The sequence below is a fragment of the Blennius ocellaris genome (assembly GCF_963422515.1).
Source record: "Blennius ocellaris genome assembly, chromosome: 5".
Classification (NCBI taxonomy): Eukaryota; Metazoa; Chordata; class Actinopteri; order Blenniiformes; family Blenniidae; genus Blennius; species Blennius ocellaris.
The window spans coordinates 14,018,010-14,041,384 of NC_137654.1; the positions used below are offsets into that span (position 1 = coordinate 14,018,010).

The 23,375-nt window shown below is 40.9% G+C and overlaps 1 protein-coding gene across 1 annotated transcript in view; it reads left to right on the forward strand.

Annotated features, from left to right (window-relative positions):
- gnb1a (guanine nucleotide binding protein (G protein), beta polypeptide 1a) overlaps positions 1–23,375 on the forward strand; it is a 33,918-nt gene that overhangs the window by 4,486 nt on the left and 6,057 nt on the right. The window contains exons 2-6 of the mRNA XM_080496504.1: positions 18,125–18,231; positions 18,698–18,736; positions 18,849–18,955; positions 21,448–21,511; positions 22,195–22,357. Of these exons, the coding sequence (XP_080352630.1) occupies positions 18,175–18,231; positions 18,698–18,736; positions 18,849–18,955; positions 21,448–21,511; positions 22,195–22,357 (430 nt within the window). The 5' untranslated portion in view covers positions 18,125–18,174. The remainder of the gene's footprint in view (positions 1–18,124; positions 18,232–18,697; positions 18,737–18,848; positions 18,956–21,447; positions 21,512–22,194; positions 22,358–23,375) is intronic.

Consider the following 23,375-nt stretch of genomic DNA (forward strand, 5'->3'; position numbering starts at 1 on the left):
CACTGCATGTGTGTTCATAATGTAGTTTAAGTTAGTGTGCCATGCAGAAAGCATGCTGGGAACAACTTGAAGCCAGAGTGCAATCTTCATGGCAGTCGCACCTTTCTGGGTTAATTAACCTTTGCTCATCGTTGACAGTTGGCGCAATGGCCTGCATTCAAATCTCATGCTTCTATCGCATATTCATTCATAAGTTGAGCTTCAGATGAGGTGGAACACTTCTAAACTCATGTTTACCCAAAAAATGTGGAGTTGTTAGTGTCTTGCTAGCATACAGACTCTGTAGTTGTGTTCCTTTCTTGTCTGCAAAATATAAACTCACAGAAACCCCCTCCGTCTCACTATGTTCGTTGCAGGGGGATTAAATAGTATTTCCTGTAGGGAATAAAACTTCTTCATCAAACCATATCAAACACAGAATAGTTGTAGCGTTGTCCACATCGTGAGTGAAATTTGCACTTGTGCAGCCACGCCCACTTTGCTAGACGCATTGTGGGAAGTTTTGATTGAATGCTGGTCTTTCTGTATTGTCACAGGGTGATCCTGCAAGTAGCCAGTTGCACCAGCAATTCTTGGTTGCACAGTTAAAGCACATAACTGTGCAATCTCCATTTAAGGTTTTTAATTCAGATTTTTAAATATGAAACATTGCCGTTAAACAAAATTATTATTATTATAACCCAAAATAGCTATTGGTACATCTGAGCAAAAATCTGAGCCTCGATGCATATAGCTTTGTTTTTTGTTTTTTTATTTCACAGCCTCCTGTTGTGTCCTTCCCACACTCATTGAGAATCTATCAGTTTTGAACAAAGCAAAAAAAACAAACAAACAAATGCAGCAACTGGCTGAGATCTTTCACTTGGTATTAGAGACATCAATGTGTGTTGTGTCACAGCAGCACTCTTTATATATTCAAAGGCGGAGGGACACAATATAACAAACACCACTAAAAACACACACACACACAAAAAAAAAAATATATATATATTTATATATACGTGTGTGTGTGTGTGTGTGTATATATATATATATGTATGGAGAGACATCGGATGTGATATACAAAACTGACGTACAGTTTGTTACTTTTCACATGGACGTCGATGCTAAACACAGGACTGCCTCTTCGCAGCTAAATCTATCCCATCACTGTACTCTCTTTTTACTAGGGATACAGCGGTTCTTGGTAAAATATTGAACCATTCAATTCACTCTGCACGGTTCAATACGCCCTTATGTATGGTGGTTTTTCAATTTCACAATTAATTTTGCATTGACAGTTTACAGATGTGTGTGTCCAGAAGCTGTGCCTGCTGCACAAAAGCCCACCCTCGAGTTAATGTCCAATCACTGTTGTGCCTCTGCCCACAACTGGAGCCGGGGAAAGTATTTCTGAAAACATTTGAGGTGTACAGATGCTGAAACATCCTTGTTTTGGCTCCACTACATCTAGTCTAGATGTTTTAAGTTTTGCAATGAGTCTGACCTTCGCTCCCTCTCTGCGACCTACGCTGGCTTCATACAAATCTCCGGTGGGTGATTTTTTTCAGTTTCACTGTTGAGTCCACTGACAAGGGAGTGAAAACGGTCAACATAAATTTCACTTTCTGCAAAAGTTGGTTGAAACATGTGCCATACAGTAAAGGAAACTCGAGCAATAGGATCATGCATCTCCAGTGTAAACACCCTGATGAAACACTTTGACAGTCAAGGACTCAAGTAGGTAACAACAAAACTGGGGTTCATACTGAACTGTGGGCTAACTATCATTGCACCCTTAATTTTTATAATGTTAAACATTTTACTTTATTGATCTGTCACATGTGACCAAACTGTACAATCTACAATTGTACTTTGTAGTTGTTTGGCTGGACATGTGACTTATATCAGGAAGCCAATATGACTTTAAGGTGTGTCATTCATTTCATTCAAAACCTCAGATTTGTCAAGTTTTTCTAATTTTCCTCATCTTTTGAAAAAAGTTGGAAAAACGACCACTGCATACTGTTTGGCAATGCATTGATCTCATTTATTCTGTGGCTCTGTGATCTTGAGGAAGTAACTCTTGATCCACAATGGTGACTACATCTATGTTTGTATCCTAATTTAAAACATTAATTCGTATCTGCACTTTGGCCTCGACCAGTAGTTCAAACACCTTGCTATTGTTTGAACTAATTCAAAATATTTTCTCTTATTTTACTGAACTAATACAGATAAACTGGTTTAAACATGGTGTGTTGAACGTCCCAGGCCAGTAATGGGGTTATAGGTTGTGTAATTGTAAATTACTGTCCCTCTAGTTTGGTCCTACACAATCATCTTAAGTTTAAAAAATCTCTGTTCATTTTAACTTGTATCTAAAGGGTGTTTGTGTTCATTTGATCGCAACATGTTTCACATTCACACGGGTACTGAGGCATGTCATTTGTTTCCCCGATGGGCCAGTGAAAAGTGAAGTGCTCCCATGTACAACTTAAAAACTCAATATACAAGGTGTCAATTAGATCTGGGTGCCAAACCCCAAATCTAAAACACCGTATGTACAACATCTATTCACATATGGTGTATTGGGTGGCAATAGTATCTGATGGAGCTATGACCTATTCTTGGGATTTTTTATGGCATTAAAGCACAATCTTATGACTGAACTAATCTCAAAGTTCTAGACAGCTATACATGGGCTGCTACAAAGATTAAGTCCAAATATCAACATGTCCAGGATTGGTTGTTTTAGGGCCAACTAGTATACCACAAGTATGTCAGATACTTTATTGGAGAACTACATATCCACATAACCATGTTGATCAACAAAGCTTGATAGTGTTCTGATTAGAAACTCCAGATATCCTACAATGGTACTTTAACCCAGAACTTATTTTAAAAGTTTTCATTGAATTTTAAAAGAGGATCAATTGAACTCAGCTGTCACGTAAACCCCTGCTTGTGTGCTCTTAGTTGTCTCTCTCGGCTTGTAAGGCATTGTATGGTCGAGCCTTTTCACCTTGATGCTTGAAACGGTAACACATTAAAGGTGTTTTAACAACATCACACATTTTAAATATCTTGATTTTTGTGTCATTTGCACCTCATTGTAATCCCCACTCTTGCGCAACGAGACACTTATTTATGTGCAAGTAAATACACACTCAACATTGCTCCTTTATTCAGGATAAAGGGAGAATATACCTCTGGTTCCTTTTTAATTATTGGAGGTAGCAAGATATACAAATTGGTTTATTTGTTAAGCCATTAAATAAAAACAACTAAAGTATGAGCAGTGAGGAGCAGGTATGGACTTTGGGTGCAATGGTACAGGTAGCCCACGGTTCAGTCTGGCCCTTGGTTTTTGAGCCAGTTTCAGTTCCGTTTCGGTTCTTGTTTTGTGCATAAAGTTAACATGTTTTTAAGTAGCACTATAGATCTGTTAAAAAGCATTCTCGATACAGGTGTTTTTCCCCTCGTCTTGCCTTCTGAAGTTCTCGACTGTCAGAAAATGTTGCCTCAGTGTGCTTAAGCTGCAGATGCATGCTATTGTTGCTCGTTTCTTTTTACATCTTGGACGCGCTTCAAGCAACATTTGGTGGCAGTGACATTTCTGTTGGCTTTTTCACTCCCTCGTCGGGTGTAGTCGACAGCGAAACCAAAATGATCCCACACTGGAATATTCTTTGAAGCTGGTGCAGAGAGGGAGCGGAGGTCTGATGTATCGTAAAACTTTGGTAAAACATCTAAACTGGCTGTGGTGAAACCAACACGAGAATAGATTCAGCAACTACACAGGTTATTTCTTGCCTTAAATGTTTTCAGAAATACTTTTCGCTGAACTGTTTTAGTAATGAATGTAGCCATGTTGATCCGGTTTCACAGCCTCCCGAGTGACGCAATTCTAGACTCCACCTAGTGGCCCCGGGTGACATGCCCATCAAGTGTGAGATTTTCAGATGCGACGCGTTTCCATGTGAGAAACGACCCCGTGGAAATGTGACCCACTTTCCCTGGGTCAAGTTGCAGGCGTAACCATAAAAGTGATCGGACATTAAAGTTGTACTACCAGGAAAAAATGTGTAAAATATGCTTCCCTTGAAAGGCATCACTTCAACACAGAGAATAAACCAATACACGAAAACAAGACTACTCATTTTCACAAATTTCCAACCCGCAGTTGCCTAAATCAATCACAACAAAATTGCCGTGTTTACGTTTTGCTAACTGACATCATCTTCAGAGACCTGTGCACATGGATTCAGCGCAAAAAAACGGACTTTCTCAACGAGAATAGCTGTGAAACTGATTTTTTAATCGTTTTTCCAGTGTGAATTCAGATCTCGCGAGATCGTTTACAAAGGGGATAATGCACACACGATGCCTCGGGCAACTTGGGGAGTTTCTGTGTTTTCATTTTCCCCTTGCCGATTCTGGTAGAATAACTTTAACTTGCGAGGAGGACGTTTGTGCTTCAGGTAGACGCGACCTGTCGAAAGACACATACACATGCGTCAATGCTAAATTAATTGCAAAACCAAAAGACCACCGCCCTTAAGAGCGTCTTGAACTGTGCAGGGCAGACTAAGTGGTTCAACTGCCCTTGTATGCACATAAGGCAGAAAGGAGTGTGTAAACTAACTTATGTTTGTAGATATTCACTTTTTTAATGGTCTCTTATCAGTTTAGCCTGGTGTCTCGTTGAAGAACATGTATAAGCTTTCTCACATGAATTGGTTGAACACTCACTGGTTGGGTTTGCCATATGACAGGATGCTGCATGCCTCCATATCACACACTCATTTCTTAACTGAAATGAACAAGGTGTCACAAATGTTAAATAGGAACAAGATAAACTTGAGGTGGAACAGTGGATAACCTTCTCACATCAAAATGTCGAGCCTTTTTTTGGATTCTTTGTTTTGGTGCCTTTGAGCAGCAATACTTTAAAGATTGTTTTGCCAAACATGCTTACCGCCTTATTTTGATGTATTTTCTGTTTTTGCCTGCAGCTCTCCCCACGGTCAGTGTTGCTAGGGAAATTCAGACAAGACTGTACTGCCTGTGCAGACTTGTGTGTAGTTCCACTGTAGGTGCTGTTACTCATGCAAAGCTTGTCACCACCGGGCAAAAGGTCTCGCTGTGTGTTTTGAATAGTCAAAATAAGTGGCACCAGGGCCGCTTAGTGACCCTCACACAGGCCTGTCACCACTCAAACATTGTGTAACCTTACCACAAACCCATCACAAGCTTTGGCAGGACTTTGCATGTACATTTCAACGCCTGCTGGAGCCTGAATAGAGACTTTCTCACAGTTTATTTACATTCTAGCCCTTACATTTGACTGCCACAGAGGAAATGTGACCAAACCTGAATTCCAAGATGATGTAAAGGAAGGACGCTGTTAGTGAGTTTTCTTCCTCTTTAAAGCTGAAAGGCCACAATCACTTGAGCATAAGAGTGGGGCAGCTATCATGTGACTCTTCACACACACACTTGTTCCTCTCTTGGAAGCTTGGGGATAAAGCATTGGGGGAGGGGTATGATTATTAATGTAATCAAAGGAGTGTATTTTATGTTTTAAATAAAGTCATGCTTTTGGCTTTGGGCGAGCCTGACCTTTCTGTTCCTTTTTTTTTCCCTTTCCTTTTTTAATCTAACTCATTCATTTGCTTGTATGAAAAGATGGTTGTGCAGCTGTCCAGAGCACAAAACGTGTCTTTGTTAATGTATGTGGCATTTTTTTCTTTTCAACATGGATTTTCTAATTGTTTTCATGTTATGACATTTGCACAAATTCAGTCAACATTACCAATTGTCCATAAAATCACTTTGGTTTCATTATTACTTTCATATTTTGTTTTATTTTGATTTATAACACTGATCAGTTTATAAAGGATATATATATCGTGCTACAATGCCAGGGCCTGCCTTTTTTTCTTTTCTTTTTTTTTCGCAACAATGTTCCCCGTCTCGTAAGAGCAAACAGCATCATGGAATGTTTCACTGATCAATCAATTAAGCTCAACTGTCAGTCCCATTGATGTTATGTGTCCTATCATCAGACATTCCCCACAGGAAGCAGCCACACCGAGGGGGTGCATGCATACACAAAAGTGTCCTGTTAAAGAGACAGTTCATCCAGACAATATAAACAATGCAGTGCTGCGTTGTACACTTTAAACCAACTGCTGGTTCAGTAAGAATTCAGTTTTGCTGATATCTGGTTTGTTTGCCCCTATTTAAAGTTCAATACTCTGCTCTAGGTTGAGGCATGGTTTGAACGCTCAAAAGACGCAGGCCTTCATTGTATTATTACATAACAAGCACAAAAAAGTGTCGTAATGGACTTCACTTAGTAGTATTACTATAGGTGTAGAATTTCTGGGTCCCTCAGCATTTAGGTCCTCCAGCTTAAAAACAACACTTCTTTGGTGTCGGGGCTCGACATTAAACCTTGTCCGAACACCGTGGCAAGTGAATCATCTACCCACCTTGCCCGAACAGGCTCGTGTTTTTTTTGGTGATATTTTGACGTTTTTTTTTTTTCAGCAAACATTTCTTGGTGTCGCCAACGCTGGGCGCTGCCATTGCATGCGCCGAGGCTAGCATGGGAAAATGCTTGACGGAGGAGGAGGAGGAACGGGGACGGGATTTGATTTGTATTGATCAATATAATAAAAATACATGTCACACATTTACCAGGTTATTAAAAAAAAAGTTTGTGGATAAAAAAGTGACTAATACAACAAATATGATGTGGTAGTATGTCGTATGATAGTAGTGTGACAGCTCCAATCTTAATACTATCAAATTTATTTCAGACCAAGAACAAACTTAAAATATATATTAATATTTATTCAGATTGAAGAGTATAAAGAGATATGCCTTCCCTGAAAGTTTCATTGAGATATCTTGATTATTAAAGAAACTCCAAGTGTTTTTATGTAAAAAGTTATATTTGTCGAATTCACGCATTACCCAAGCTTATAATTTTCCATTAAACTTCGGGCAATTAAAAATTTGTCTGGGCAAGTAAAAAGTTGCAAGTTTTTGTGTTTATTAACAATAATGAGAAAGTTTCAAGTCACAGTAGTTGCTTTATATGTTATCGTGTTTGGATCTAAAAGAACTCAGACCTGCCAAAAATCATTTCAGTATTTTACCTTCAATATCTTCGTCGTGGGTGGAGTCTACACACAAGGATTTTAACATTGCATTAGCATACTTCCAGTAACGCATGCAAGGTAGGCATTGTGTCATTGGTAGTATGCTTTTAGGTGGTGTGACCGTTGTCCAGGAAATGTAAGAGTTTCATCACACCCTTATTGCCTCTGGCTCTAAGTCCGCTTTTGTGGAAAGGTTTTTGTGTGGTGTATACAACTCTAATGTATCTTAGTAAAATGCTTCTGCCCCCGATAGCCAGCCCTCCACCCCCGCTGATCTGAGAGGCTTCAGTGGCCTTGCTTGATATCCCATAAATTGAAAAGCATGCCACACAAATATTTTATGATGCATATGGGTGTGTATGTCCAGTGAGGATGTTTTCAGTGACGAACTATTGAGTTGACAGATTTATTGAGGCGTTTTTATAACTTGCAGAAGGAAATCTATTTAGGGAAATACTGTAGTGAGCTTGACAGATTCATTTTCACCTAAACTGAGAGGAACACCATGATCAGAACTGTGCCAGGTTGTGCATGTTCATTTGTAGCCTCAGGATTTTGCTCCACTTTCAATGGAGCAAAATGGGTTATGGGGCCTGAGGCTATCCACTTTCAGCTCAGCCATTCTTCGCAAGGCTCAAAAGGATTTGAAATCCACCTTCTCTTCGGTTATTTTAAAAACACAATTTATCATCAATCTTTGCTTACTGCCTGGTTTATATCATTGGAGGAATGTCCAGTAAGTCTCTCGGAGCATTCCTTTTCAGAAACCTCAGTTGCGCAAACTTCAAAAGCAATTACTCCCCTTGTGTTTTTGTAAAGCTTGAGTCTTTTGGTTTTGTAATGTATTTGCATTATATCTTGCATCTTAAAAGCAAGCCAGTGTTTCTACTGCTATTACTTAGTAGAATAATTGTCTAATGTGGGCAATAGTACGACAAATATTGTGTACTGTTTCATCAACTATTCAGAAAACTGACTCGATCATAGTCGTCAAATGGTTTGTGAATGTGATAAATTGTTAGTGCTCCTCATCTGAGGTTTGATAAACTTTTTTTTAAGCGTGTGTCTCTTGGCTGCATACGTTTTGACACTCTTATTGCCAAGTTATATGATTCCCAATTCCAGAGTCATCTCGGCATCTTGAGATACATGTAACTTATATGCATAATGCCAGGCAGTACAAAAGCCTTCTCACATCCACCAGATGTTTGGTTGGATTTGCTTGAACCCTGTGCTGCATTGAAAAAAATTAATAAATAAATATATATATATATATATATATATATATATATATATATACACACAAGTTTTTTTTTTCCTTCTGACACAGCATGTCTCCTGATGCTTTCATTCATATTGATGTTGGCAAGCCAAGGAGTCACTTTTTTCCTTTACAGTGTGGTGGTTCCCTTGTATTTGGTAAAGAGAAAAAAAAAATGAGCCATAGTAAAAGTCAGTGAGTGTATTGGAGAGTGACAAAGTGAGGGAGATCGGATGGGGCTTTCAAAAAAATGTCCAGGAGCAATTCCCTTCTGTCTTCTCTTTCCTGCATCATCAGCCCTCTTGTTCCTGCCTCCTGTGTGACCTGGTTGTGTTTCAGCTACATTTACCATGCATCGCTTCCCCTCAGCACTTAGACAGACCCTCACCCACCAGCCAGACCAAAGGTCCACACACAATCACTACAGTACAGTTTTTTTTTCTCTCCCTGTTTTACAGTGGACAGACAACAGATAATTCTACATTAATAGATAAAACTTAATTTGACGTTGACTGTCGATGCCGTCAATGTGATGAAAGTGTGGTATTCTCCGACAATAGCTGGCTTTGCGGTACTTGAATAACCTAAAACAGAATTTCGGAATCATGTAAAGCATTGGTAAGATTTGGACCACATTCAAACACGTAGAGCTTGCATTTTTTATTGCCTTAAATCAACTGCAATCATTGCGATTACAAATTCAAATGTGCACCGCTCTCTGTTTTGTTTGGCATTGTTGTCTTGAATAATATTGTTGCAGGTTTGGTAACGAGAGCGAGTCACTGGTTGAGCTGTCACTACTGGTTAGACCAGAGTTGCAGAATGCCAATTGATTTGCCTAACTCAAAGTGAAACGGCACAGGAGTGGAAGAATACTCTTAAATATTTCAGAGTTTTCTTCCACTGGATGGATGGATGGAGGAAGAAATCAGGTGACTCCTTTCCCTGCAGAGTGTTTTTTAAGCCACTCCCGTTCCATCAAGACCCACTGTAAGCCAGGAATAAGATTTTTAGAGCAATTTGCCATTTCACCACTCTGCTTAAATAACATATAAAGCAGTGTTATTCAGTTATTAAAAAAAAAAAAATAATAATAAATGGTCGTTAGGTTTAGATGACAAGATCCCCCTTGCCTGTCTTTTAACATAAATCTTGTGCTGCAACTTGTACATTTTCAAAACCTTTTTTAATGTAAATAATGTCAGTACAGGCACACTGCTGATTGTAATCGGTAAGTTCTATTTGTAAAATTACATTGCTGCTTTTACGATTTGTAAATGAACTGTTTAGCCATTACAGAATGTTGTCTACAATATTTATGGTTCTCTCCTGCAGACCCTATACCAGTGGTCTTGAACCCCTCAAACGACCGGTCAATCTTTGGCATCGTGATAACCATCTATGGTCAGGTGTCGGGTGCAATTTTTCCGCGGACCGTCAGTACAGTGTATGAAAATGTCTTAAGGACTTAATGACACATGAAAGCAAACTGACGGAGTGAAGCACAGAAAGTAGCATTTTTCACAATAAAACTCAATGCAGCCAACAGAAAACTTAAATGAGCATTTCCAAAGTAAACTCTTTGCTCTCTCTTTGAGCCCTGGGACCAAATGATCCACGTACCAGTCCGTGGCCCCAGTTTCATGTAATTATACATTTAAAAGGGATAACACACCGTCTTTGGACATGCTGTACATGTAGTATTGAAACAAATACCGCAACACATAACTTTTGATTTCTAACACACTGTTGACATATTTATTATCCAGGCAATGTGTGTTCACACCAAAGTATCTTTACGAACAAACCAGAATTTGTAGTCATCAAACTGTTTGTTTCCCAAACTGACATCTTTGGAAACCTGCGTGCACGGCATTCTGGGATATGAAAGACGGGGGGGGGGGGGGGGGGGGGAAGCCAAACTGTCTCAAGAGTATTCAAGCCATGTGAATAGTTATAAAAGTGATCTGTGATCATTTTTCCATTTGCAAATCGAGATCTTGCAAGATCGAATGTACAAACGGGGATCTTGTGCACGCAATGCATTGGCAATGTTTGGGAGTTTCCGTGGCGCTGAAATGTCAACAAACCATTGGATGTTGTCCGAAATTTACATGCTGAAAATGCATGTTTATATGAGTGTAATGACGAATTTCCTTCAGAAAGATATTGACAACGTATTGGATATTTAGATCATCAACTATAACTGGGTCCAACTGTTTTCACTTTTCCAGTGTGGATTCTGGTGGAGTAACTTTAACACTTATACACCTTTTATAGCATGACACCGAGTTCTAAGCTTCGCACCGACAAATTCCAACAGGCATTTGGTTGCATCTTGTCCAGTTCATGGCAATGTCAACATTTTTATTTATGTATATTTTTTTTTATTATACATCAACACAAAGTTCTGTTTGTGTTGTGTTCAGACGTTGAAATGTCAGTCATTATTCTGTGTCATATAAAAAGCCTCACAGCCTTGAACGTTACACACAGAACACATTTTCAAGAGTTTTATTTGCCCCACATAACTATGTTCATGGTGTGCCGTGTTTTATAGTTTGTACAGGCAACTATGTCAACTATGATTACTGTTGCATGCCATTGGCTTCACTTTGTCATTTCAGTATGTACGTTGAGTAGCTGAACTTGTCTCATGCCTTCCTTTTTCATTACACTGAGTGTCTTGTATTCAGTCAGTCCTGGTGATTTGTTTACCAGCACAGGCTAGTCCCAGTCTAAGTCAGACTGACCTAATTTTCTATGAAGTGCCAGTATGTCCCCTGGTGATGCAGCACCACACAGTGCCTCATGCCTCCTGCTAAACCTCCTGTCACTTTTTTTTGTTTTTTTATCGTAGCTATATTTGTCTGATGGCATGAGCCTGCCCATCAGGATGTCCTGTGTAATACAGCTGATTTCACAGCACAGTTTTCTAGATTGGATGGACATTAGCAAATACAATGCTTGTGGAAGAAACCACACAGTGTATTTGTAAAGGCTGTGCGATGTCGCCACATCCGTTGAATGTTTTGACAAAGGGAAGAGAGCAAGAGAGAGCAGAGGACGAGGGAAACACCCTTAAAAAGGAAACGTCTGCTTCAAGAATCTATACATGAATATATTAAGGTGGTGGCAGCCTGCTGACACAGATGATCAGTAGTGAAGGCACTGCTTCAGCCAGCAACTGGCGGATTGCACCAAAGTCCAACACCTTTTATGCTCTACTGCAACGCGTACTGCTGGTTTCTAGCAGAAGCAAATTAACCACAACCTAAGTGGCACCCTCAAGCACTTGAAGCCAAGATCCCACAGAGAGCCAAGCTAACAGGAACAATCAGACGAGTGAGACGGCCCTCAAGAAGGCAAGGGGTGGGGGCAGCTGGTATCCAAGCAGGAGGGCGTACATTATTAAAGCCACCATCTCTACCTCACCATACAACACTATTTTGTGCTTAATGCAGTGCTGCTAGTGTTTGTCTCACATCTGGGAAATGTCTCAAGGAAGTGCAAAGATAAGCTTTCATATACTGACCCTCTCTTTTAAAAATGTTGACGTCTATTATTTATCTTATAAATTCTCTGCCAGATGAATGATGATATTGACACATCGGTATCTACCAAGAAACACAAGAATTAAGCAACGACACGAAACAACAATGGTCATGTGCCAATGACATTTTTTGCTGGTGCAACCAGCATCAATGGATACACTAAGCCATCAAGGTTAAAAAATAAATAAATAAATGGGCGTCTTCACATGATCGGATGTGTCTGGTCGGTGTCCACAGGGACAGTTTTCTTTTCTCGCCTGAAAATGCTCTCCATCTGAAAAGAGGCTTTCCTTCAATTGCAACACTTTTGTACAGGTCAGTGCATAGTGTCTATGAACTGCCCAAGGAACCGAGCTTGCTGTATGTTGCACACACGTGCTCCAACTCGCTGTTAATTAGTTTATCAGTCATACTTTAATCATGTGTAGCATTGCTAGTGTGTGAACCCCGAATCTCGGGAGTGCTGCAACTGATTGGACAAACGGGGCTCTCTGCAGCCTGGAGTTCAAACTAAATCAACATGGCGGCTCAGTCACAAAACTTCTCTTTTATTACTAAAACGGTTAAGAAAAAGGTGTTTCAAAAAATATTTGAGGTGAGAAATAAGCTCTGCAGTGCCTCAATCTATCCTCGTTTTGGTTCAGCTACAGTGAGTTTAGACGTTTTATGAAAATAGTGCGATGTGTCGGACTTCCACCCCCCACACCTAATTTGCATACTGTTGTTTAGCTTAAACTTTATGCAAATGCATTGAGGACAGCTTCGGGAAGCAGGACATTAACGGATCATGTGAACATGTTGATTTTGATGCTCCGAATCGTCCGTCAACTCCAGATTATGTTGGTAATTTAAAAAAGATATAAATATATCCAATATTGTGCATCCTGACAAACTCCAGCAAAAAGATTTGTAGTGGGTCTATGTAACATTGAATTCATAGGTCTAGTCCAAGCACCAGTTGGACTTGTTTCACATTGAACAGGATACACTGGAAGCTGCACCAAGCCCCCTACTGCCACTATATTGTCTAATTGGCACTGTTCAGGGTTTTTAGGACCGTGAGTGGTGTGGCATTCAATGCCATTCAGTTTTGATTATTTAACGTTAAGAGAGTAATCGCCAGTGCCTGTGGCAGTAAACATGATTCTGTGGGAGCTGGACGCTGCTGCTCAGAATGAGACCCCGCCTACATTTTCTGGGTGCGCCTTGCTTTACCATACTATCCTGGCCCGCTCCGACACGTACTGCTCTCAAAGAGACACGGGGAGAGATGAAAGAGCCTCATGCAACCCCAAAGGTGTGGGTTGTCGACCCCTGGTCTCGTCGATCAATGTGAATTACGAGCATTTTGAACGGTTTTAAATAACATGTTGTTTCAGGACTAAAAGCACATCTTATTTATAGCCTACTCTTTTAGATAATAAAGGCAGGGTTAGTACTTCAGAATAAATTATCGCACATCCTTCATCAAATCCATCCTGGGAAAAAAGCAATTTGTGGGTGGAAAAAGCTCTATGGTCTACTGGGAAAATACTCAGCGACTAACCTTTGTGACATCATTTGATTTGTGTGTCTGTGTGTGTGTGTGAGATAGTCAATTAGACTTGTGTCCCAAATGAAGTGTCGGTTTTTGTCATTTCGGCGGCTGTGCATGACAAAATACATATTTAAAGCCAAGAAACGAAAAGCAAAGTGTTTTCCTCCTTGTTTTGGCTCCAATGCAGGGATGCTTACCAAGCCCGGCTCCCCCTTTACCAAGGGGTTAATTAGCAGCTCCCCTCCCAATTGTCCTCTGCTTGTTCACTCTCATTAGTTTAATCTGGCTCTGTCCTCCAGCTCGCCTCAGTCGCCTCTATCCTCTTGTGCACCAGAACATCTCGCTGTCGACTCCTGTCCTTGTGTGATCAGGGTGATGCCTCTTGTCTTACCTCAAAATGCACTACCAAACCTCAATAGGACCATCCTGACTTTTATATCCATGCATTTATGCTGAGCTGCTCTTTTTGTTTTGACAAAGAATTTTTCGCTAAAATAATGCTGGTGATCTTCAGAATTATTAGATATGCTCCCCCCTCTTATTTTTTCCCTTTTTTTTCCCCTTTTGTACTCGTGTCTCTCACCCACTGCACGCATTTTTAAAGAAACATAGTCTCAAGTGTTCTCCAGTGTAGAGGACCAATTAATCTTTGTGGTGTGAAAATGGATGGTGCGTCCACATATGAGAAGAAGAAATACAGAGCCCGCCTGTGCGCGTGTGTTCGGAGTCAAATTACACTTCCTCTCTCCTTGTCAACTGTGTTGTGCTCGAGATGTCGGAGCTGATAGGAGTGGCTGGAAAATGTGAAGTCTGCTTCCCTCCTCCTTTCTCCTCCTCCCCCACCACCTCTCTAAAAATAGCTGGCAGAAAGAGAAGCCAGCTCAGTCGAAGCTCTATCTGTTGGGCTGCCAGTGGTTTCAACACTCCCACCACCAGCAAAAGGGAAAAGAGTCTTCTGAATCACACCTCTTATGCTAATAATAATCACCACTAAAAAGTGCTGCTTTTATTTCAGTTAGAACCTTTTACATTTTTCTTAATTACATCTGTCCCAGTGGGGCAGTTTAAGCATTTTTGATGCCAGATTTGTTTTGGGTGCCATACCTAAGTCACTGCATTAGAATATAAAATGTTGTGCATTCTTGTGAAACACTCAGAAATTTACATAGCTTTATAACAGTTTTGTTAAGGATCAAACTGGAATGTTCAGACAGGCTGAATGGATCACCAGACCTCAGCCAACTGAGCATGTGTTTCACTTATTTAAGACTAGAGTAAAAGCAGAAAACCCCTAAATGAATGGGGAACAGGCTGCTGCACAGGACTGGCAAATCACTGCCTGCAAACAAGCTGGTACTCGTATCCATAAAATATATGAAAATGGCTGTTTTGGGTTGCAGTTTTTACATCTGGTTGAACAGTAATTGTCAAATAACACAGCAGCAGATGTTTTCTTCACAGCCAAATATGTTCGCTTTCAGATGAATTCAGACTGTAATAGTTACATTTTCTGATCTAAAAACAAATGACAAAGCATATTGGACAAAATGGCATGTTTCATTAATCTTTATTCTTGGACAATTATTTAGTAATGGAAGTATTTTTTTCTGTTATGTACTGTACCAGCCTAATTGCTTCATTAAACAAGTCTTTTTTTTTTTTTTTTTTTTTTTTTTTCATTTTTATGCAAAGACTTATCAGGTTAAGTCTACTGCCTCCTTGTCTCTGAAAGTCATAGCAAACCCTGCTTGTAGACAGAAGGGATGCTGCTCACATGTTGTAACAGCCACAAGGCTTGTGTGGACAGCCAGCAATGTTTAACACTGCTAACTCCACCCCCAAAGTTCCTCGGCCATGGGAAAGCACAACCTCGGGACCAAGCATGTTTTGGGGGGGGGGTATGTGCCCCTTTGCATTGTTCCACGGCTGAGTTGGGTGAATGTTTCAGAAGGGCTAATTTGTGTGTATAAAGAGCACTTTAGGGCCTAGACTATCAAATAAAGATACTTTGCCATTTTAAAGGACAAAATTGAATGTCAAGTGTGTCTCAGTCATCATTGTGTTTTGACGTAGTAGCTGCTGATATGGTTGAAACAAGTAAATAAAACAAACAACAAAAAAACCCCACATCTGATGACTAAGGACACACCCACGCAACCACAAAAAACGATATTTTTTCTCCCCATTCTTCTCTAAAAAAAAACATTTTGTCCACACCTCACTATGAACACAGCTCAACACAATGCGTCAGGGCATGTAGTACACATGCCAGGAATTTGGGGGCGCTGTAACTTACCAAACACACCAAAAATGCAGAAGGTGGAGCACATAGAAATTTTGAAATGGATTCTTGTTCATAAACCTGCATATAACTCTAGGTCTATAGGTCTGTGGCCACGCTCGTCCTGCTGCCAGCATCATGTTGCTTCTGCAGCTCGACTGGAGCGTCAAATCAATATCACGGTATATGGAGTCACATCTCTCACGCAGACCAGTGTCTTAAAGGGACATGCTACCTACACACATTCAAAACCAACATTTCTTGATTATTTTTTTTTAAACACCGAATATACCAAAATGGGCAAAATGATGCCAGTAAATTTCGGTATTGGTACATTTTCGGTTTATTGCCTATGTCGAGTTTGTTGTCCATGATTGTTGTGGTTATTTGATGACATTGCGGACCGTGGTGGGGAGAGAAGGGGGCGATTACATCATCTTTTTCCACCCATGATTGTCTTTGCTGACTTTGCCATCCACAACCCGGGGGTGGTTGAACAGCATGAGCTGGGATTTTTGAATTTCCCCACTCTGGGACCCGTGTTTGAAAAAACCTGTTCTCGCGCTTCTAAAACAAGGCCTCATGTGGATGATAGGCCAAAACGGCACATTTAGATTGACCGGTTTCAAGGTGTGGACGGCCCCTAAAATGTATGCATGGTGGATACAACTTAAATACGTCATGTAACACTTTGGGGAGACTTCTGACAGTCATCATTTTTGACAGGACAGGTCTTTTTCATGAGGGATTGTATTTCGTCCTTCAAACACTGACAGTAATGTCAACCTAATGAACCCACTGGGCTTATGGACTTCTATAAGAGACGAATGTTCATGCACAGTTTCAAGATTTTACCTTTTGATGACTTTGTTGAAATGTATACCAATAGGTGTTTTTATGCCTGTTTATATCGTAACATTACCAGAAGTAGCCAGTGATATTACCATGAGACATTTTTATCACAGAGATTAGGGGGCTAAGGCGCCTTGCTTAGGTGCAGACCCATTTAGAATTGCTGGCCAATCAGGTGACAGGTAGCTACTAAGATGTGAGGTGCATGAAGGATAAGGTGTTCATTCAGAACGTCTCGACTCGCCCCAGGACAAAGGACTTAAAAGGAAACACAGAATAACCGGGAAGAAGGTAATAGCTGTGTAGAAGCTACTGTAGTTTGCTTGTATTTGATGGATTGGTAGTGAATTAACCTCCTGCACCAACTTGATTTATTTCAGTATATTGTGGGGAGAAATATTTTTTAGTTGTTGGAAGTTGGTAGAGTAAAAGAGAGGCTGTTCCTCTGTTTATTTGCCTAATTACTGACACCGAAATGATTTGTCATAACTTTGTGTGACTGGAAAAAGTCTCAACCCAAGATTTGGTTTGAGTCAGGTTGACACGAATGTCTTAGCTCTTGAGTTCGCCTTCCATCGCTGTCCAAAATGTCTTGAAGCCAAACTGAATGATTGTCCCTGGGATGTTTTCCTTTTTAAATTAGAAGTTGTCTTCTTCATGTGGCCTTTGAAAGTTTCAGTGTGCAGAGCATTGACCAGAGGATTGGGGTCAGCGGGATAGCCACTGCTTTTAGGATCATCAGCAGGTTTTGTCTTAACCGGATTTGGCTGGAGGAGCTGAATCAACTGTGTCCCAGGATTACAGGGATGACATTGGAGGAGAGTTTAGAGTCCAGAGGCCAGAGCATTGACAGCTTTGTCAAACCCTGGCCATCATCTTGAATAGCTTGTGGATTCCAGTAGCACAGCGAAACCACAGCTTGTCTCAGTCTACCTCTTTGCTTTCCTGGTACCTGGACTCATAATCTCTATCATTTTCATAGTAAGGAGTACGTTTTGCTCTTGCATGGCTGAGTAGATTCTTATATTTAGTTTTTTAGGATAACTTTTTTGGCTTGTGTTATTGACTAGGCATTGGGGGGGACACATGTTTACCCGGTTGTTTGCTGCTGTTTGGGAGGGGAAGAGAAAACAAATTCAACATCATCCTCAAAAATTGTTATCTTAAGCAGAAAGTAGCTGCCTGGTGCTTGTTGCTAGGTAACCATTTCAAGCTGGCAAGGACAAGTCTCGAGCTGTCTAGAAAGTGATTCCCAGCGACTTTGTCTGGGCCTCACAGATTGAATATAAGAGATACTATGTGATCCTCGGCTGTGTTTCACTTAAGTAGTCATGTCTATAAATTCATAGCAGAAGCCAAAGCATCTTTCCACTATGGGCAGCATGTAAATAATGGCATTTGGGTAGATATTTGTTTCTCCTTTTGCATTCTTGTGGAATAAAGTGTGTGGTTTGTGTGCTCACCTGCTATTCTTTGTCTCTCCAGATCAGCAAGAGTCCAGGCGGCGGAGCGAAGCACACCATTAGCAGAGGAAAATGAGTGAACTGGATCAGCTACGCCAGGAGGCTGAGCAGCTCAAGAACCAGATCAGAGTAGGTCCTCCTCTCTCCTCTCGTCCCCAAGTTTGGCTGATTTATTGATGTTTGATAAAATCGCCTGCGAGATGTAAAAGATTTGAGTGTGTCTTAATTATAAGCTTGGTGATAGTGACAATTCATCAGTACATTTTATTTGTTTAAATGATTAACTGCACATTTGTGACAGACAGTAGGATGGTAAAATTTCATCACATGATAGTTGTACTCACTCGATTTCAGGGTTATGAAGCTGAAGCTCTGCTGGATGTCAGAATGATGTTCAGCTTTTAGTGGAGTGGAAATCACACTTATTGTTATTATGAATAAGATGATGTAACACATTTCTATGATCACCTTCGCAAAGCTCCCGGCTCGTAAGACTGTCAATGGGGTGATAGTGTCGGCAGTGAGTGTAAATCAACCCTCAGTGGCTGTAAAGGTATCGTGTGATGTGAAGACTGACTGAGTTGTTGTGTTTCAGGATGCCAGGAAAGCGTGTGCGGATGCTACCCTGTCTCAGGTGAGTAGTGGAAGATGTTGTTAAACTGTGCTCTGAATTGTTTGACAGCTTATGGGGTAAAAGAACCTGTTGTGGTGTAAAAATGACGTCCTTTCTTCTGAATCCTTTTTAGATCACAGCTAACATTGACCCTGTTGGCCGAATTCAGATGCGCACTAGACGGACACTGAGGGGGCATCTGGCTAAAATCTATGCCATGCACTGGGGCACTGACTCGAGGTAATCGCATTCATCTTTATTTCATCCATTAACTAAATATTTTATCCCCACGGCCTAGCCCCTCCCCCGTCGAAATGCAGGAAATGCATATAAAAGCTTTGACTGTCTTTGTGCCAGTTACTCCCTCCTCGGGGTCTTTGTCAAATCCTGATGGTTCACAATGGCTTCATCCACTTTACATCCAAAAGCAGGTCCTTTACTTTAGGATGTCCACATTAACCTGTCATAGTATCACAGGCACGGCAGGGAGTGCATCCATTCCTGTGAATACTCGTCGGACGTTCATCAGCCTCTCTACCTTGCAGTGCGTCTGCTGTGTTGTGTGTTCACGTTGCCCTGTTTGTGTGCACTGGATGTGGTGCATGTGGGTAGGGAAAATACTCAAAATGGAGTCGTCCCTTGTTACAACGAACGTTGGGGCCGGCAGCTGAGGCAATACTCCTCAGAAAGCCTCCCTGGAGTTGTGCACACCTCACCTCAGCAACACGACAGGCTAATCGCTGTGGTGCTGGTGTGTATCGGCCCACAGAGAGACTGCAGTGAACCAGTCCGTCACCCCATCACTCCACAAATCTCATTCCACACAGCCTCCCATGGTATTTATCAACCGCCAGCTTCCACTGTTAACTTCCACAGTAGTCTGGGTGTTTATTAGACGTCATTAGACGGCGTGCTGGGATTCGGCCACCCTGGAAGGTCATAAAGATGCTTTGACCCTCAGAAAAACCTTCCCCTGCTATTCTTATCCTTTTGAAATGCCCCTGAAATTCACAAGAGGGTGGATTTCTTCCATTTAAACAATTAAACCCTTCCCTCCGTTGCCCTCTCTCAACAATAACGGGTCCATCCAAATATATCTTTTTTAATTTTGGGGGGGAAATGGACATGTTTAACACATTAAAAAGTAACCACAGCAAAGTTCTTGATGACTGTTGCCAATTCTCACTGATTTGGGGAGCCGTCCTCATTTCTCAAGAAACAAGCAGTTGTTGCACTTTGTTTTCTGCACTTGAAGTGAATTTTGCGGAAGAAAAAAAACCATTTAGAACTACATGTTACTCTGTGTACACTTGAATGCAGGACAAAGGAGTTTTGTAGTTTTTGTGTTTGTTTGGGGGTTTTTTTATCTGCAAAACAGCACTTTTCCTCTGGTCATTTCTAAGTATTTAAATTCTTGTGACTATACACATTTATTCTGTCCACTTAAGAATTTCTAATCTGCTTTTCTCATGCAATATATTGCATTTGCAATGCATCCCAAACACCAGTTTGTTTGGTTACACTGGCACATTGGACTAAAAGGTGAGCACAAGAAACCTCATGCCACTCCTCACGATACACTTCATTGTGAGGAGTCATTGTTTTGCACTGAAGGTGTTCATTTAACAGGGAGGATGAGGATTGTCTTCATTTTGAGCAGAATTCCCAGCAAACCATTTTGTCCCTTGCTTATTATCTGCAGGAGTGCTCACATGTGAGCATGTCTCCACCAGCTTGGTAGTTAAGATTTGCATAGTCCCAGCAGTCCTTGGTGTGTTCACTCCTTTTCCTGTGCCTGTGTGCATTGGGACCATCGCTGTGGTTACTCTTGTTGGATTCACCCAGATAGCAGAGCACAGCCACATAGGTGCCTGTGAGCCTTCTCAAGAATGCAAAAACAGGATTTGAAAGGGGTCCTATCGGGGAGGGGAAAAAAACCTGCGTGCTGTGCACAGTCTACACAGATTTTCTTTAAAGCTCAAACATACACTGTAGTATATATCAGTCCATAGTCACATTTGAGTCCAGCTACTTGATCTATGCAGTTAAGTTAACATTCCCAAACATCATTTATCCATTTACTAAATCACCTGTTGTGTATCTTGATCATTATAGAAAGAGACCTGTACACAATGACACTACTTATCTTTGCTGAAAATCACAACGCGAGTGGCTTCCATGATGATAATCCAACAAGCGCCCCTCCCATTTATGTTGATAGCCAGTGTGCTCAAATGACCTGGGCTGCATTGATTGGGAAAAGGTACACTGCTCTGCTTGTTTTTCTCTGTACAGTTAGAAATCTATCAGTAGCATACAAAGTTCATGTCCTGGTCTCTTGGTTTGGTATTTTGGCTCTGGTGACGATACAACAGCAGTTTTTCAGGTTTGTCACAGTGAAATTAAGGTAACTGTTAAAGCTGGCCAAATATATTCTCACATTCATCCTCTATATTGGTTTGTCCAACTTTAAGTCGCAGGGGGCTGAGCGTGGTCCCAGTAGAGTCACAATTGATGTCAAATGTATGGATTTGGGCTCTTGGAGGAAACTGAAATGGCATTGTCAAATATTGTGGATCAATTCTCGCTGTATATTTGAAAAATAACGTATCTAAGAATCTTGAAGTGTTCGTCACATGTCCATAAAAAGAATGCTGGTTGTTTTCTGTGGAAATGGTAAATGTCTCATGAATTGACTGGGCGTTGATTCTTGTAATCTTTGTGTTCTGCAGGCTTTTGGTCAGTGCTTCCCAGGACGGCAAACTCATCATTTGGGACAGTTACACCACAAACAAGGTGAAGATGCCATATTCAGACTGGTCTTTAACACTGGTTCTATAAACATTTTCCATGTCATTTCACTGCATGCATCAAGTTCAGAACATGGTTTCTGGTGGTGTGTAGATGTTTACTACAAGACGATAACGGAAACAACTCTTGGCATCAGAATTCAGTAAAATACAGGCATGAGATCATAAATTATCTACTTGCTTTGTTCCTTAGTGATAAAGTAAAACTGTTAAGTTTATTTGTAGAAATGCATTTGAAATTGATCAAAGTTCGGTCTGATCATGCATTGACCTCCTATATTTCTTTGAAACACTATGAACCTGATTAACTGGAGCTTGTAGATGAATACCTGATGAATAACTAGATCTGACCCGATGATGGTTTTCAGATTACGTTTACCTGTTGATTAAAGCTAAAGTCAGCAGTAATTGATCCTCTTGAGTTTTATGCCAGCCGGTGTCATTTAGATTGACAGACTGCTGAGTTCATTTTAATATAATTCACACGTGTGTGAGGGTGCCAAGCAAAGCTATTTATAGTGGCTATTGTGCCCTTGAAAGGTTAAGTTAATATTGTAGACAGACTTTGTCACATGCTCTCTCGCGCGCTCTCTCTCTCTCTCTCTCTCTCCCCCCTCCCCATTTGTCAGCGCATACTATCTAATATTAAATCTTCGTCCTCTCCTCCAGGTCCATGCCATCCCGTTGCGTTCCTCATGGGTGATGACGTGCGCCTATGCCCCTTCTGGAAACTACGTTGCCTGTGGTGGTCTGGACAACATCTGCTCCATCTACAACCTGAAGACCCGTGAAGGAAATGTGCGCGTCAGCCGCGAGCTGGCCGGACACACAGGTTGGCCTGACACTTCCACATTACCTTCCATCCATGAGTCCCCGGACGGTTTCATATGAAGGTCAGACCAACTGACGTCAGCAGCCTGACGTCACGTTCCAGGCTGTCTTTAAAATACGGCCAAATGATGCTTCACTGATATCTTCAGTTTAAGCTGTATAGATAAGACACTAATGACTTATTTCACCCGAAGCTTTGTTTTTCGACAGTCGAAGTGCAGACTGGTATAGTTGAAGGTCCTTAAGAGGAAACAAGAACAATATTCTCCTGATGCTTTCAGGAATACTGACCTGTCCAAAGTAGTCACTCATTAGCCCCTCCCGTTATTTATTAATGAGACTGTTAGGCAGTAGTGCCGTGTTGCATTTCTAAAGGAATAAAAGTTTTCAACGGTTTAGTATTAAATCCGCTGGCCTGCTAAGTGGCAGTTGGATAATTTAATTAGTCAACAGTTGATCAACATGTTTCCAAAACTGCAGTATAGAAATGTATTCTGATGAAGTGATGGAGAAAGAACAGTGACATGTCACACTGGTATAACAGGACATCTCTGGAGTTAAAACATTTACGTTTCAATTCGTTTAAAAAAAAAAAAAAGTCAGCTGAGCTCACAAGAGGCAGAGACCATCAAACACTGAGAAGGGCAGTTTGGTGACATAACGTTTGCTTCTTTTTCTGCTCATGTCCCTCGTTCTGATATAACCGTAAATATTTTCACATCCAAAACATGCCGCTCACATGGTGCATCTGTGTCTTTTCAAACCGGAGGTGGTGTATCGGCTCTTCAGACAAATGAAAGTGTTGAGCTCTTAAGCAAGGCGCATTCATCTGATCAGTGTCACATGATGCAGGAAGTGTGTCAGCATTTTAGTTCCAGTTCCCTCGCTATAGGGAGGGGTATGTACACGCTTAGTTATTGAAGAATGAATTCTGTAAACCAGTCATGAAGCAGGAGGGGCCCTGTAGCTTTAGTTTTTTTTTTTGTTTGTTTGTTTTTTAATGCTTCTGATTGTGAATT